At 47.2% G+C, this 15,104-nt stretch overlaps 1 protein-coding gene across 1 annotated transcript in view; it reads right to left on the bottom strand.

Moving 5' to 3' along the window:
* The window catches only part of LOC143996459 (prostatic acid phosphatase-like), a 162,345-nt gene that overhangs the window by 17,446 nt on the left and 129,795 nt on the right, over positions 1–15,104 (bottom strand). Inside the window, exon 10 of the mRNA XM_077491513.1 lies at positions 3,314–3,489. Within this exon, the coding sequence (XP_077347639.1) occupies positions 3,314–3,489 (176 nt within the window). The remainder of the gene's footprint in view (positions 1–3,313; positions 3,490–15,104) is intronic.

Genomic DNA, 15,104 nt, shown 5'->3' with positions numbered 1-15,104 from the left:
GAAGCTCAGATGATTCGTTCCACAACAATTATTCATAAGTCCTTCAGTTTACAGAAAAAATACTCTGACAGGGATCCGTTCAAGTAATATACAATAATGGTACCCACATCCCAAGAAAAATATAAGCACAAGAGGTTTGGAGGTAAGAAACTTTTACGGCACCAAGTATTGTAAATGAAAAAATGATAAATAAATAAAGAAAAATATTCTAAAACAATATACAAATTTATTTCAGGACCAGCTGTGGATGTCCCTTTAAGGGTCATCTCCCTCCGGAGGTTCCTGGGTCATTTCCAACTATATCCCGGAGGTGTCAGCGGAGGTAATCTTTTCTCCCTTCCTGCTGACACCTTGGTGCACCGGAAATTAAGTTCATTTCCGGTTCCGGCGGCAATCTGATGACCCAGGACGTCCTGTTATTGTGTCCGCTTGGCTCCATGATGCTGTGACGTCACATGTCACGTTTTGGCACCATGGAGAGGACTATTTAAACCTGTTCTGCCATGTCACAGGCTGGGAGTGTTTGGAAGCTCGGGAGGTTCGTCCTACGTATCGCTGTCAGGTAAAAAGGCATTTTTTGTGGGTTCTCAGCAAGAGCATCTGAGCTAAGAGTATTAGCATACTTATCTGTGTGCCCTTAGGGGCTGTACCTTGCATAATTGTGTCTATTTTTCACACTGCAAGGTGGATAGGATCTGGTTCGGTTTGGACTTTGTGGGTCTGCTGTGGTTGGGAGCGGAGAGTGTTAACCCTCTGCCCCCTCTCCTCCTTTCCCTCCGTTTCCTGTCCTAAATTGCGGGTCGGTGACTTAATTTGAACATCTATAGCCTAAAATCCTGAAGAGGTGAGAGACTTCTATATTTTGAAGCTCATGATGCGTTTTAATGTTTTTTTTATGCGATTTCTTGCGTTTCCTTAAAATGCAGCTTGCTACTTTATGATCTATGGGGCCATAGTAGCATAACAATGCTGAGGAGACCATACAATTGTCTGCTATTTGTTTTTTTATTAGATCCGGTGGACATTAACCCCTTGAAGATCACCCCTTGAAGATCTTCTGCCTTTCTCCCAAGCTCCCTGATTGATAACTACTCTATATAACTGTCCTATAAGGTGGGTAGGTGCGGCTCCTTTAATGGTGATCTGGATGGAACCTTCACCGACCAAGACATTTGTACTAATTATCACCCTCTCTGCGGGTCTCCCTGGCCATACATGAGGGCAGACTGGCATTATCTGCGGTGTTGATGAATGGGAAATATTGTTTGAGGAGGATCGATCTCACTTGGTGTAGATGTCTCTACATTTTTCCCCTTTTCTTGGAGGTAAGGGGAATGCTCAACATCTGGAACATGGGAGGGGAGGTTCTGGTTCAATTTAAACAATATATATATTTTTTTTCCTCTCTCCTTCATGCACTTGCAATTTTTGATGCTGTATTATTGTACCTTATGGTTATTGCCATGTTATTTATATTATAAAGATTCCCAATTTAGATGTGCTTTCTTGGTGAATTGATTTTTTTCTCTCTTTTTCTTTCTATGTATAGTTTAAAGAGTAACATATTTGTTCTTGTGTGATATGAATATTCCTATTCCCAAATTCCTGAAGCAGCCGGCCAAGGCGAAACATGTTGAATGTACTGGGATGGAACCTCTGCTGGTCTTTAAAGAGAATGTCACCTGTGTTTATGTACTAGGTGTCAATCATAGACCATAGGGAATTGTATCAAGAGCTTGACTATTTTTATATTTTGTGAAGTTTATGTGAAAAAAAATACAGTATTCAGAATCGCCGAAAACGGCGATCGGAATACTTTGAAGTACAAAGGAGGGATCGGGGGACTTTTAGACCCTTGGTCCCTCCATAAAGAGTACCTGTCACCACCTATTACTGTCACAAGGAATGCAAATATCCCTCAATAAAAGTGATACATTTTTTTTTTAAAACCATTTATTAATCTTAAAATAAATAAAATAAATAAGAAAAAAATGTATTTTAAAGCGCCCCCATCACTGCGAGTTCGCGCAAAGAAAACGCATACGGAAGTTGCGCCCGCATATGTAAACGGTGTTCAAATCACACATGTGAGGTATTGCCGTGATCGTCAGAGCGAGAGCAATAATTCTTGCACTAGACCTCCTCTGTAACTCTAAGCTGGTAACCGGAATTTTTTTTTAAAGCATCACCTATTGAGATTTTTAGGTACCGTAGTTTGTCGTCATTCATTGAGTGCATGCAATTATAAAGCGTGACATGTTTGGTATCTATTTACTCGGCCTAACCTCATCTTTAACATAATACAAAAGAATTGGGCTAATTTTACTGTTTAGTTTTTTTAAAATTCATGAAAGTGTCCCTTTTCCCAAAAAGTTGCGTTTAAAACACCGCTGTGCAAATACCACGTGACATAAAATATTGCAACAATTGCCATTTTATTCTCTAGATTCTCTGCTAAAAATATATATATAATGTTTGGTGGTTCCAAGTAATTTTCTAGCAAAAAATACAGATTTAACTTGTAAACACCAAATGTCAAAAATGGGCTTAGTCATGAAAGGGTTAAATGTAACCATATTGCTACACTTAGAGGCGCCTCTGTTCTGTTTTATACTGTGGCATGACGCTACTTTTATATCAAGTCACAATTTATTAAAAAGTTTTGCTTGTCTTGCAAAACGCTCTCAAACCAAATTACTCTCAAACTAAGGTTTTACTGTATTAATAATTAATTTGTGTCTTATGGATACCTAGTTTTCAGCTTTAAAATGTGTATTTAATTGTTTGTCCAGTGTTCCACATTAAAGTAGAATTTAGGCTTAACACACCTAGTCTTAAAATATGTTCCCTCCCACCTTCTGCTACCGATGCTGACTAACCTCCGTAAAAAAGCGGCTGCAGGGGAAAGGATGGCATACTGGCAACGTCTGGGACATACCTACAAGCAACGTCACGGCCCCTGGAATTCCCAGCCATTTTTGAACGTTCCCTTGTCTCCCCTGCAGCCGGCGCTCACTGACACAAGGATCACGTGAATCGACTAAAAATAGGTAGGTATACACACTTTTTTTTACCATGCGATAGTATAGGTAGCAGGAGGGGGAAGGGGACATTTTTAAGACTAGTTGGTGTTAGGCTGGAATTCTACTTTAGTTTGGTCATAGTATGTATATGTTTGGCAACAAATGTTTGTTTCATGAAAATTTGAACAATGTGAAATAAAACATATTGTCTAATTGTATAGTAAAGGGTTCAATCATTTCAGTATAACATTTGACACCTTGGTTATATAAAGATATAATTGTAACCATACCTGAGCTATTATTCTCATCTGCAAATCCACATTCTTTTCTCCAGTCTCCCGGAATGATTGAGGATGTCAGTTCAGTAAAACGCTTCAGACTACAAGACTGGGAACAGTCTGGTAAAGCAATTGGGTACGGCTCAGCCAAAGAATCATTCCTATAGTACATCTCGATAGTATAGCTCCTATTATTTGAATATAGAATAGTTAAAATATTTTTTTAATCATATTATGTAAAATTACATGCATAATTTTTGACATGTAGCTCAAAAATAAAGTAAATAAGTAAATATGTGATACTTACTTTTTTTTTTTTAGGTATTGTGTGTAAGCCCTCGTTCACATTGGAGGAACTTGTCATACGATTTTACAAGTCAAATCGCATGACAAATTGCACCCTATTGTCGGCAATTGCACTGTTCAAATATGTTCGACGTTGACTTTGCGGTGCTACATCGATTTGAAAAAAGTAATTCCTGCACTACATTTGGTAATTTCGGGTGCAACTTGCATAGACATTAAGGATGAGCTGAACACTAAACCTCCCCCGTTCGGTTTGCAGCAGAACATGCGAACAGGCAAACAATTTGTGCAAACCCACAAATACCATTAAAGTCTATGGGATGCCAATTCGAAAAGTCAAAAGTGCTAATTTTAAAGGCTTATAAGTTATTGCCATAAAAAGTGTTTGGGGACCTGGATCCTGCCCCAGGGGACATGTATCAATGCAAACATTTTTTTTAAAAATGGCAGTTTTTTGGGAGCAGTGATTTTAATAATGCTTAAAGTGAATGTCATGGTTATGCAGTGATCTTCCTGTTTGCTTACCTCCCCTCATGTGTTCAGACTAAGAGGCCAGCCACTTCCACCTGGTGGTTTTTATAACCTCTCCTCTAAGCATGGCTCCACCCCAGGCCCTATCAGGGAACCTTATATTAACCTGTGCACTGCAAGCCAACAGTGCTGATCAACCATTGTGTATTCCTTTGTGTGTTTGGCTTCCTGTTACCTGCTGTGTGCGCTTCTGTTGTTCCGTTACCGACTTTGGCGTGTCTTTGACTATCCCTGTTTGCCTGTGATCCTGACCTTTTGGCGTGTCCCTGACTATTCCTGTCTGCTTGTGGCCCCGACCTTGGCTTTGACCCTCACCATCCCAATCCTCCTGTTGCCTACTGTGGGTGTGAGCTGGGGAACCCTGGGGGTCACGACCTGGAGCCAGTTGCAGCCAAGTACATCCTCACCACTCAAGGCTCTGGTGAATAGTGATGGACGAACTTCCGACGGGACGTTTCGCGAACGCGAAACGCGAACGGACACAAACGTTCGCGAAAACGACCGTTCGCCGCGGGCTCCATTGACTTCAATGGGAGGCGAATTTCGCAAACCTTTAGGTCGAATTTGCGGCCACGGGGTAATTATTAGGGGGTAGCACGTAGTCCCACCACCTGGACAATAGCATAATACATGTATGAGGTGAATTTGGGATCGATAACTACAAGCATTTTTTTTTTATTTGGGAAATTGTTCTGACAATTCAGGACTATGGAGCTAATGAAGGCAATGGAGGAGAGGGAAGGTCAGGGACCAGGGTAGGCAAACAAGAGGGTGCAGGAGATACAGAGCACTGACAGCAGCACCGTAATACAGAGCACTGACATCAGCACCGTGACATACAGCGCTGACAGCAGCTCCGTGACATACAGCGCTGACAGCAGCTCCGTGACATACAGCGCTGACAGCAGCTCCGTGACATACAGCGCTGACAGCAGCTCCGTGACATACAGCGCTGACAGCAGCTCCGTGACATACAGCGCTGACAGCAGCACCGTGACATACAGCGCTGACAGCAGCTCCGTGACATACAGCGCTGACAGCAGCTCCGTGACATACAGCGCTGACAGCAGCTCCGTGACATACAGCGCTGACAGCAGCTCCGTGACATACAGCGCTGACAGCAGCTCCGTGACATACAGCGCTGACAGCAGCACCGTGACATACAGCGCTGACAGCAGCTCCGTGACATACAGCGCTGACAGCAGCTCCGTGACATACAGCGCTGACAGCAGCTCCGTGACATACAGCGCTGACAGCAGCTCCGTGACATACAGCGCTGACAGCAGCTCCGTGACATACAGCGCTGACAGCAGCTCCGTGACATACAGCGCTGACAGCAGCTCCGTGACATACAGCGCTGACAGCAGCTCCGTGACATACAGCGCTGACAGCAGCTCCGTGACATACAGCGCTGACAGCAGCACCGTAAGCAGCCCCAGGAGGAAGTCAGCACAGCACAGGGATGGTGTGATCCCCTCATAATAAGAACCCCCAGGAGGAAGTCAGCACAGCACAGGGATGGTGGGAGCCCCTCATAATAAGAACACCCAGGAGGAAGTCAGCACAGCACAGGGATGGTGGGAACCCCTCATAATAAGCAGCCCCAGTAGAAATATGACACCGCTCAACCTCTTCAAAGAGGAGGGTAGGGGCATATAGTACGGTGTGCTTTTTTGGGTCAGGGAAGTGAGCCAAATGAATTAAGAAGGTCTGTGTGCTTGATTCCAAAAATTGTTTATAGACATATACATGGTCTACTGATCACATGTGTTGAATTCCTCCGAGATCCATGCCTCATTCATTTTTAGAAATGTGAGGTAGTTAACACTGTGGTGAGCTAGGCGAGTACGCTTATCGGTCACAATCCCCCCTGCTGCGCTGAACGTCCTTTCGGACAGGACACTGGATGAGGGGCAAGCCAACAGTTCGATTGCAAATTGGGCAAGCTCTGGCCAGAGGTCAAGCCTGCCCACCCAGTAGTCTAGGGGTTCATCACTCCTCAGAGCGTCCACATCGGCCGTTAACCCAATGTAGTCGGACACCTGACGGTCTAGGCGTTCCCTGATGCTGGATCCGGATGACACCTGTCGATGGGTCGGCTGAAAGAATGACCTCATATCCGAAGTCACCAACACATCTTCAAACCGGCCTCTTCTTGCAGGCGCTGTTGGATTGGTACCCGCAAATCCTTCTCTGGGAGTGGGAATTGCTCCTCTGCCAGCGCACGCAAAAGCAGAATGCAGCATTTCTCGAAGCAAGGCCTGGAAGTGCTGCATTCTGACAGCCCTCTGCGACGGCGGTAACATTTCCGCCATTTTGTGTTTGTACCGGGGGTCTAAGTACGTTGCCACCCAGTACTGGTCCTTGACCCTCATGCTTTTTATACGGGGGTCCCTATTAAAACACTGGAGCATGAAGGCCCCCATTTGCACTAAAGTGGAAGCGGTGTGGTGGCCTGGCTCCTGCTCATCATCCAGGATAATGTCGTCCTCTTCATTCTCCTCTCCCCATCCTCGCACAACAGGGATCCCAGAAAGGTTTAAAGCATGCTCTTCTTGCTCCTGCTCATCCGCCCCGGCACCATCCTCCTCTGACTCCTCATCAGACTCCTGTTGTTGACTTGTCTCAGATAGAGTAGCCCCCCCTGGGAATTCATCCAGCATTGCGACTTCCTCATCTTCCCGCTCCTGCTCCTCCACAGCCTGATCAATGACACGACGCAATGCACGCTCCAGAAAGAAGGCATAAGGTACCATGTCACTGATGGCGCCATGGCTGCGACTGACCAGTTTGGTGATCTCCTCAAATGGCCGCAGAAGTCTGCATGTGTCGCGCATGAGCAGCCACTGGCGCGGTGAAAAAAAACCCAGCTCCCCAGAACCGTTTCTTTCGCAGAGTTCATACAGGTAGACGTTAACTGCACGTTTCTGCTGGAGCAGCCTATCAAGCATATAGAAGGTTGAGTTCCATCGCGTCGGGCAATCGCAAATAAGACGTCTGACCGGCAGATGGTGTCGCCGCTGAATGTCAGCAAGGCGAGCCATGGCCGTGTAAGATCTTCTGAAATGGGCCGAGATTTTCCTTGCCTGCCGCAAGATGTCCTGGACCCCAGGGTATTTGACAAGGAATCGCTGCACGACCAAGTTTAAGACGTGTGCCATGCACGGCACGTGCGTGATTTTGCCCTGTTTCAATGCGCTAAGCAGATTGGCACCGTTGTCACACACCACTTTACCAACTGTCAAATTGAGCGGTGTTAGCCACTCATCTGCCTGTGAACGCAAAGCTGAAAGGAGTGCCGGGCCAGTGTGGCTCTTTGCTTCCAGGCACAACAGACGCAGCACGGCATGGCAACGTCTCACCTGGCATGTGGAATAGGTTCTGGGGAGCTTGGGCGGTGCAGTGGAAGAGACGCTAGCAGCGGAAAAGGAGGAGGCAGCTGAGGAGGAGAGGGAGGAGGATGGAGTAGGAGGAGGAGAAGAAGAGTCAGGCCTGCATGCAATCCGTGGCGGTAAAACCAAATCTACACGGGTGCCACGGGTTACATGCTTGACGGCCGTCAGAAGGTTCACCCAGTGGGCAGTAAAACTGATATACCTTCCCTGCCCGTGTTTGCTAGACCACGTGTCTGTGGTCAGATGTATCTTGGCACCGACACTGTGTGCCAGAGATACATTCACTTGCCGCTGAACATGGCCATATAGCTCTGGGATGCCCTTCTCTGAGAAATACTTCCTTCCTGGGACCTTCCATTGTGGTGTTCCAATGGCCACAAATTTGCGAAAGGCCTCCGAGTCCACCAGTTTATATGGCAGTAGTTGGCGGGCTATGAGTTCTGACAAGCCAGCCGCCAACCGTTGGGCAAGAGGGTTATCCGGCGTCATCATTTTTTTACGCTCAAACATTAGGCCCACGGAAGCCTGCCTTTTTGCAGAAAAATGTGAGCTTGGCGTGATGGAAGGTGGAGTGGAGGACAATTGTGAGGAGAGAGGAGAAGGAGAAGTAGAAGACGAGGCTGGACGGTGAGAGCCTGCAGTGTGGCTTTGTGTGTTCCGTTGCTCCCACTGGGCTCGGTGATGGCTGCTCATGTGCCTTCTTAAGGCGGTCGTCCCTAGGTGAGTATTGGGCTTACCGCGACTAACGCGTTGACTGCAAAGATTGCAGATGGCAACGCTATTGTCAGCAGCGGACACGTTAAAAAAAGCCCACACTGCGGAGCCATGTGCCGGTGTCCTGGGAGCGCCAGATGTGACCGTACATGGTCGATGACTCGCTCCTGATACATTTGCAGTCTGCTTTGTCCCTGCTGTGCAATGTAAGTCATTGCTGCTTCTCCTCCCTATCTGCTGGTCCATATCTCCCTCTGAACTCCCCTCCTCTTCCTCTCTTGTGGGCACCCACGTGACATCACTAGACACGTCATCATCAACGTCACCTTCCCCACCGCTATAAGTAGAGTAGGCAGCAACACCGGGGACCAACCTCCTCCTTGGGCTGATCTGGGTACTGGCGTCAGACTGCTGAGTAGCGCTTGTTGCTACCTCCTCTTCCTGATCCAATACCAAGAGTGGCTGCGCATCAGAAATGTCCTCTTGATATGGATCGGAAAATAATTCCAGTGACTCAAGCGGAAGGTATGTGGTGGTGGTGGTGGTGGTCGTGTTGTTGGTGGTAGTGTCTTTGGGGGTGCACATAGCAGAGAGTGAAGAAGAGGGTGCAGATCGAGAGGATGAGGAGGGTGCAGAAGAGTAAGGCTGAGCGAGCCACTCAACCAAGTCTGGTGCATCCTTTAAAGTAATTGAACGCACCTTCTGCAACTTCCCACTTTGGCTCAAGCCTGTTGCTCCTGCCCTACCCCTACCACCCCTGCGGAAGGGCCTGCCTCTTCCTCTGCATGTCATTTTTTAAATGACCCTGTGACAAAACTCTTAGTCCCTATACCGCTGAAGGACTGCTGCAGTATAGGTGAGCGGTCAGCAGTGGTGCACGTCAACCCTATCTATTGTGGACCGATAGCGGTCCTTACAGAACAGCAGACTGTACCGCACTCAAGCCTATGTACCGTAGCACCCTATACCAAGTTACCAGTCCTTATAAGAACTTTTGTGGACCAAGCAGGTTGTGTATTAGTGTTTAGCAGACTGTACGTCAGTCCCTATACCGCTGAAGGACTGCTGCAGTATAGGGCAGCGGTCAGCAGTGGTGCACGTCAACCCTATCTATTGTGGACCGATAGCGGTCCTTACAGAACAGCAGACTGTACCGCACTCAAGCCTATGTACCGTAGCACCCTATACCAAGTTACCAGTCCTTATAAGAACTTTTGTGGACCAAGCAGGTTGTGTATTAGTGTTTAGCAGACTGTACGTCAGTCCCTATACCGCTGAAGGACTGCTGCAGTATAGGGCAGCGGTCAGCAGTGGTGCACGTCAACCCTATCTATTGTGGACCGATAGCGGTCCTTACAGAACAGCAGACTGTACCGCACTCAAGCCTATGTACCGTAGCACCCTATACCAAGTTACCAGTCCTTATAAGAACTTTTGTGGAACAAGCAGGTTGTGTGTTAGTGATTAGCAGACTGTACGTCAGTCCCTATACCGCTGAAGGACTGCTGCAGTATAGGTGAGCGGTCAGCAGTGGTGCACGTCAACCCTATCTATTGTGGACCGATAGCGGTCCTTACAGAACAGCAGACTGTACCGCACTCAAGCCTATGTACCGTAGCACCCTATACCAAGTTACCAGTCCTTATAAGAACTTTTGTGGACCAAGCAGGTTGTGTATTAGTGTTTAGCAGACTGTACGTCAGTCCCTATACCGCTGAAGGACTGCTGCAGTATAGGGCAGCGGTCAGCAGTGGTGCACGTCAACCCTATCTATTGTGGACCGATAGCGGTCCTTACAGAACAGCAGACTGTACCGCACTCAAGCCTATGTACCGTAGCACCCTATACCAAGTTACCAGTCCTTATAAGAACTTTTGTGGACCAAGCAGGTTGTGTATTAGTGTTTAGCAGACTGTACGTCAGTCCCTATACCGCTGAAGGACTGCTGCAGTATAGGGCAGCGGTCAGCAGTGGTGCACGTCAACCCTATCTATTGTGGACCGATAGCGGTCCTTACAGAACAGCAGACTGTACCGCACTCAAGCCTATGTACCGTAGCACCCTATACCAAGTTACCAGTCCTTATAAGAACTTTTGTGGACCAAGCAGGTTGTGTATTAGTGTTTAGCAGACTGTACGTCAGTCCCTATACCGCTGAAGGACTGCTGCAGTATAGGGCAGCGGTCAGCAGTGGTGCACGTCAACCCTATCTATTGTGGACCGATAGCGGTCCTTACAGAACAGCAGACTGTACCGCACTCAAGCCTATGTACCGTAGCACCCTATACCAAGTTACCAGTCCTTATAAGAACTTTTGTGGAACAAGCAGGTTGTGTGTTAGTGATTAGCAGACTGTACGTCAGTCCCTATACCAATGAAGGACTGCTGCAGTATAGGGCAGCGGTCAGCAGTAGTGCACGGCAACCCTATGTATTGTGGACCGATAGCGGTCCTTACAGAACAGCAGACTGTAACGCACTCAGGCCTATGTACCGTAGCACCCTATACCAAGTTACCAGTCCTTATAAGAACTTTTGTGGACCAAGCAGGTTGTGTGTTAGTGATTAGCAGACTGTACGTCAGTCCCTATACCAATGAAGGACTGCTGCAGTATAGGGCAGCGGTCAGCAGTAGTGCACGGCAACCCTATGTATTGTGGACCGATAGCGGTCCTTACAGAACAGCAGACTGTACTGCACTCAGGCCTATGTACCGTAGCACCCTATACCAAGTTACCAGTCCTTATAAAAACTTTTGTGGACCAAGCAGGTTGTGTGTTAGTGTTTAGCAGACTGTGCGTCAGTCCCTATACCGCTGAAGGACTGCTGCAGTATAGGGCAGCGGTCAGCAGTAGTGCACGGCAACCCTATGTATTGTGGACCGATAGCGGTCCTTACAGAACAGCAGACTGTAACGCACTCAGGCCTATGTACCGTAGCACCCTATACCAAGTTACCAGTCCTTATAAGAACTTTTGTGGACCAAGCAGGTTGTGTGTTAGTGATTAGCAGACTGTACGTCAGTCCCTATACCAATGAAGGACTGCTGCAGTATAGGGCAGCGGTCAGCAGTAGTGCACGGCAACCCTATGTATTGTGGACCGATAGCGGTCCTTACAGAACAGCAGACTGTACTGCACTCAGGCCTATGTACCGTAGCACCCTATACCAAGTTACCAGTCCTTATAAGAACTTTTGTGGACCAAGCAGGTTGTGTGTTAGTGATTAGCAGACTGTACGTCAGTCCCTATACCAATGAAGGACTGCTGCAGTATAGGGCAGCGGTCAGCAGTAGTGCACGGCAACCCTATGTATTGTGGACCGATAGCGGTCCTTACAGAACAGCAGACTGTACTGCACTCAGGCCTATGTACCGTAGCACCCTATACCAAGTTACCAGTCCTTATAAGAACTTTTGTGGACCAAGCAGGTTGTGTATTAGTGTTTAGCAGACTGTGCGTCAGTCCCTATACCGCTGAAGGACTGCTGCAGTATAGGGCAGCGGTCAGCAGTAGTGCACGGCAACCCTATGTATTGTGGACCGATAGCGGTCCTTACAGAACAGCAGACTGTACCGCACCCAAGCCTATGTACCGTAGCACCCTAGACAGACCAAGTTACCAGTCCTGATAAAGAGCTTTGTGGAACAAGTGAGTTGTGAATGATTAGCAGACTGCAGCAGAAGGGCAGCAGTCAAGTATAATATTCTTTCTATATTTGGAAGAAAGAATATTATACGTGTACAAGCCTATTACCGTACCACTGATACCAGTCCTGAAAAGAACCTTTGTGGAACTAATAGTAACAGCAAGTCTTTAAAATTATCCTCACTGCCTGACACACTGCTTCCTGCCTGTCCCTATACAAATTGGCAAAAAAGAGTAGGCTGGAACGATTAGCTGGAACAGCTCTTTTGTGGACCTGATAGTAACAGCTAATGATGATGATGATGATGATGATGAAGAAAGACTAATCTGGCTGAGCTGTCCCTAAAATAGCAGCATACAGCGCTCTGTCCCTTTATCTAAACTGACAAAAGAAACTCAGGCTGCTGACCTAACACCTATACCAGTCCTGAAAAGAACTTTTGTGTACCAAATAGCTAGCGTTTTCTCTGTCCCTACTCCACACAGGATCCTTTCCCTACAGTGACAGAAGAAAGAATGTAAAATGGCCACCGGATCGGGTGTATTTATAGGTTAGGGGGAATGTCCAAGTGTCCATGAGCTGTCATGTCTCAATTGGTTGTCCTGTAACACATGATAAACGTGTCACGAAAGGTTAAAGTTCTTGTATACATTAAACACGTAAGTCCGCCGGGGCGAACGACGGAAAAAGGCGTTCGAACCCGCGGACGGCGAAAGTCGGAAATTCGCCGCGAAACGACCGCCGGGCGAACCGTTCGGCCATCACTACTGGTGAACACCTGCTGGCTCTTAGACTCCGCGCCCCAGGGAATCTTACGCTCTAACCCCGGTGGGACCTGTCTCCCGTCCGCAGCAGTCAGCCGTAGGGTCCACAACCTTGCGGTGCACTCCTGATCCCTACGGTGTGCATCTGTCACCTCGCCTCAAGGTGACCTGACAGTGAAACAATAAAAATGAAATATTCCTTTAAATATCATGCCTGGGGGGGTCTTCTTAGTCTGCCTGTAAAGTAATTTTTCCCATGTTTATAACAGTACCACAGCAAAATGACATTTCTAAAGGAAACAAATGTAATTTAAAACTGCTTGTGGCTGTAATGTATTGTCGGATCCCGGCAATATAGATAAATCTCATTGGCCCTTTGGGTCTGGTATGAGAATTAAGGGGAACCCCGTGACAACAGTACCAAAAAATAAGGCAAAGGGGGTCCCCCAGGCCTCCTGGCATTATATGCTCTGAACAGCAGCATATATACTATACGGCCTGCCCTATATACTCTGCAAAATAATTGGGCCTTAGGTGTTGGTGGTGCCAGAACATTGTAACCCCTCACAGATACTCTTGTTGGGCGCAGGAACAGGTCCTGCTGTGAAATATTATATCAAAAAATTTTAATTACATGGTCCTGTTAAATACGGGCAGAAAAATTGGGCCTTTGGTTTTGGTGGCGCCAGAACAATTTAACCCCTCACAGTTACTCTTGTTGGGCGCAGGAACGGGCCCTGCTGTGAAATATTATATCAAAAATTTTAATTACATGCCCCTGTTGAACATGGGAAGAAAAATTGGGCCTTGGGTGGTAATGGTGTCACAACACTTTAACCCCTCACAGATACTCTTGTGGGTGCAGGACCTGGCCCAGCTGTAAAATATTACATTACAATTTGTAATTACATGCCCCTGTTAAACAGGGGCAGAAAAATTGGGCCTTGGGTGGTGGTGGCGGTGCCCTAAACCAAAAATTTTGTTGGAAGCTAGCATCATCAATATTGAGGAGGAAAAGGATAGTCAGCATAGTCAGTCTTCAAGGGATCCCAGATCCATAGAAAATTCAATCAGTTACATCAGCATCAGGTGCTTAATAGCTGCTGATCCAAGACTGATACATTTTAATGAATGAGAGCCTATCAACACAGTCTGTGGACAGGTGCACTCTTTGAGTAACCCAGTGGATGTTCTATTGGAAAGGCCTCCAAGTATGCTCTTGCCCCTAGATATTCCTGCACCATATAGTGCAGACGCTGGCAATGGTTGCTTGAACCGATCAGACCTTGGCGCTGAGCACTGAAAACTTGTTTAAAGGCATGGGTCAGCTGGTAACCTCCCAGGGTCTGGAAATGCGTTACACAAACCTTTCTTCAAGGCCCCCAGAAGATGTTTCATCCTCTGCTCCCTCTGCAAAGGCAGGATGAGTTCTGCAATTTTAACCTTGTAACATGAATCAAGAAGAGTTACCAGCCAGTAATGATCCCTTGCTTTGATACCACAAATCCTAGGGTCCTTTCACAGGCATTGCAGAATCAGGGAGGCCATGCAGCATAAGTTTGTAAAGGCATTAGATTCTGAATCCTCTGGGTAACGAAGGATCACATTATCCGTAACTACCTCCTCCCAGCCTGAAAATCATCCCTTGAAGACTGTTGCAGTGTGTTATCCTCTACATCCATGCTGACACAATTCTCCTCCCCCTCTTCTTCCTGTGCATATGGTGGGCCCACAGGAATTCTATCTGGATAAAGGGGGTTTTGAGAGGAAAGGATGTCTTCTTCCTCCCACTGTTCTGTCTCAAGCACCCTGTACATGATTCCATGAAGTGTGTGCTCCAGCAGAAAGACTAGAGGGACAGTGTCACTGATGTATGCATCGTTGCTGCTCACCATCCTTGTGGCCTCCTCAAATGGTGACAGGGCAGTGCATGGATCCTTGATCAGTAGCCACTGGCGTGGCGAATAGAGGCCAGGCTCTCCTGACCCTGTGCTGGTGCCATACTCACACAGGTACTCATTTATGGCACTCTGCTATGTGTGCAGCCGCTGCAGCATTGCCAACGTTGAGTTCCACCTGGTGGGCATGTCACAAATAAGGTGGTTGGTGGGCAGGCTGCATTCCCTTTGAATGTCAGCCAGCCAAGCACTGGCATTATATGACTGGCGGAAATGACCACAGACTTTTCTGGCCTGCTTCAGGAGATCTTGTAAGACTGGGTACCTGATCAAGGACTGCTGAACCGCCAAATTCAGGACATATGCCAAACATGGAACATGGGTCAAGTGTCCCTGTTGGAGGGCGGAGAGAAGGTTGGTGCCATTGTTGCATACAACAAAACCTGGCTGAAGCAGGTGTGGCGTCAACCACCTCTGAGCCTGCCCCTGCAGCGCTATACCTTCATTCCACTCAGTGCAGGTTTTTGAGAGGACTGGAGATATAGTGG

The sequence above is a fragment of the Lithobates pipiens genome, unplaced genomic scaffold (assembly GCF_037356315.1).
Source record: "Lithobates pipiens isolate NorthernLeopardFrog02 unplaced genomic scaffold, aLitPip1_a1.2 Scaffold_19, whole genome shotgun sequence".
Classification (NCBI taxonomy): domain Eukaryota; kingdom Metazoa; phylum Chordata; class Amphibia; order Anura; family Ranidae; genus Lithobates; species Lithobates pipiens.
The sequence above is the reverse complement of the archived record's forward strand: the minus strand, read 5'-3'. Positions and strand labels throughout refer to the sequence as shown.